The 2,386-nt window shown below is 37.5% G+C and overlaps 1 protein-coding gene across 3 annotated transcripts in view; it reads right to left on the reverse strand.

The window, feature by feature from the left end:
* PAK7 (p21 protein (Cdc42/Rac)-activated kinase 7) overlaps nucleotides 1-2,386 on the reverse strand; it is a 319,541-nt gene that overhangs the window by 24,502 nt on the left and 292,653 nt on the right. For all 3 annotated transcript variants that reach the window (XM_011948856.1, XM_011948858.1, XM_011948857.1), the window contains one exon: nucleotides 1,694-1,827. In XM_011948856.1, the coding sequence (XP_011804246.1) occupies nucleotides 1,694-1,827 (134 nt within the window). The remainder of the gene's footprint in view (nucleotides 1-1,693; nucleotides 1,828-2,386) is intronic.

Below are 2,386 nucleotides of genomic sequence, written 5' to 3' on the forward strand. Positions count from 1 at the left end.
GTCTTATTGCTACACCAACAAGAGTCTGCCAGCTGAATTGTTGGTGATAAATGTTCAGTGTCTTCACTCACAACACTTTATTTTGAGATGGCCTATTCCAGACTGAGAACTGTAGAGTCACGAAACATCTCATTTTAGTGGAGAAAAAGCAGCATGTTCTATCCCTCACAGAGTTTCCCGGTACTTTCTTGTTATCTTGCTTTCCACCTATTATATACCTGGATCCACTTTTGATTCAGGCGCCATTTCAATAACAGCAGCTAACACTCAATACCTCTTCCTCATGACAACCCTTTCTTAACCTTTCAGCATTTTATTTACCATTAAAACCAAAGTTAAAGTTTCCCAAATGTAACATGCTATTTTGTATGTCTACTCCATAGAACCTTGCTTCTCCAAGTATGGTCCATGAACCAGCAGCGTTGCCATTGCCTGGAAGTTTGCCATAAATGCAGAGTCTTACACCCTCTCTATTGAGTCAGGATATGCATTTTGATAAGATCCACAGTGATTTATGTGGACACCAAAATTGAAGAGGCACTGTCCTAGCATATATTCTTTCCTCTGTCTTCAATGCCCTTTTCCTCCTACTTGCCTTCTTAGTAAACTTCTATTCGTCTCTCAAAATCCATCTCAGATGTCACCTTATATTAAATAGAAATATTTCTTGACTCTTTCTGATAGAGACATTTAGGTATCCTTCTACACTATATATATATAAATATACACACACACATGTATATATATGTATATATATGAGAAATACATTGTAATACCTGTGCAGAATTAGGAAGAGAGATATATATATATACACACACATATATGTATATACACACACACATATATATCATATGTATGTATATATACGTATATACACATACATATGTATGCATATATATACATATATGTGTGTGTATATATATGCATATATATACATATATATGTATTTCTCATCAATATACATCAATAGAGGTCAATATACATGAATATAGATCAATATACATCAAAATACATCAATATAGGTATTATAATGTATTTCTCATCAGTGATGTCCCTGAGGGGATATATCTGAGGCATATACATTTGTATCTTCTGCATCTCTAGCACTTACAAAAGAGCTTGACACATAAAAGGTGCTCAATAAATACTTAATGAAATGGCTGGAACTGGCACATCGGGGAGGTGCTGAAGCAATAGGCTGGTAATTAACCATTGTTACTTGCAAGAATATTTTAAAACAGAATTGAAGAATTTCTGTGTGCCACGTGGATTCATTATTTTGATACAAAACTTCAAGTGATCCTCTCCCTGTCCCTTCCTTCCCCTGGTATCCTTGGTGGTCTTAGCACGCAGCAATGGTAGGGTAACTCGGGAGAATGAAATTCAGCTTTTAAATCTATATAGCGACAGGAAATTCTATTATTTGTCACTGAAGCTTCATTCTTAGCAGGTTGGTTATTTTAAATCAAATGGGTATTAATGCCCTTCTGAAGGAAGGGAGAACATTAACTGAATGAATGAACTATACATGTCTGATAGCATAATGGGCCCTCTAGGGAATGTGGGGGAAAGGGTAGTCATATTCCCTGACTCCAAAGTGCCCACAATTTATGAAGAGTTCATAGTCAATGAGGCTTTATCCTGGAGAAGAATAAGAAGCACCTCGAATTATCTGGATAATAAAGAAGCTTACCTGGTGTGAGTCACAATGTCTGTCAAGGCACCACCTTCTAGAAACTCCATGACCACCCAGAGCTCATCGCCAACAAGGTAGCTGTTGTACATGTCAACCACATTGTCATGGTGGTAATCCCGCATGATCACGACCTGGGGGAATGGGAAAGATATTTTTGACTTGTGAAGATGAAGTTGCTTTTTGTTCTCTTGTGGCCACACCTACAACTGTAAGTAAACTGATTGAGAGGTACTGACTGTGGGGAAGTTTATTCAGAAATCTATTATAGACAAAAAGCATCAAGGGTAACTAGTAGAAATAAAAGGAATCAAGGTAGCAAATTTGAGAGAAAATGGCAGGTCACCCTGACATTGGAGAGACACAGAGAGAGAAATGAAAACAAGTAGAACTAAAGCAAGATTTGCATTCACAAGAGGGAGTTTGGTTGACCGTCTGTGGGGATATGATCAGCCATCCCTAAGGATCCCCTTTAGAATGCACTGTTCACAGTCCTCTGCTGGTTATCCCAGCAAAGGGTCACCAACTTGTAGTAACTGAGGGAATGAGTCCCATAAGTGAATGAAGTAAACTATCTATTAGAACTGGAGCCACACAAGACCAACTTAATTTCTCCTTAGAATAAGATACGGGTTGAACCTGAGAGGTATTTGGGCTGAATTCAAAGAATATATATTGAAGATAAAAATAAAT

The sequence above is a fragment of the Colobus angolensis genome, unplaced genomic scaffold, assembly GCF_000951035.1.
Source record: "Colobus angolensis palliatus isolate OR3802 unplaced genomic scaffold, Cang.pa_1.0 Scaffold285, whole genome shotgun sequence".
In the NCBI taxonomy this organism is placed as follows: domain Eukaryota; kingdom Metazoa; phylum Chordata; class Mammalia; order Primates; family Cercopithecidae; genus Colobus; species Colobus angolensis.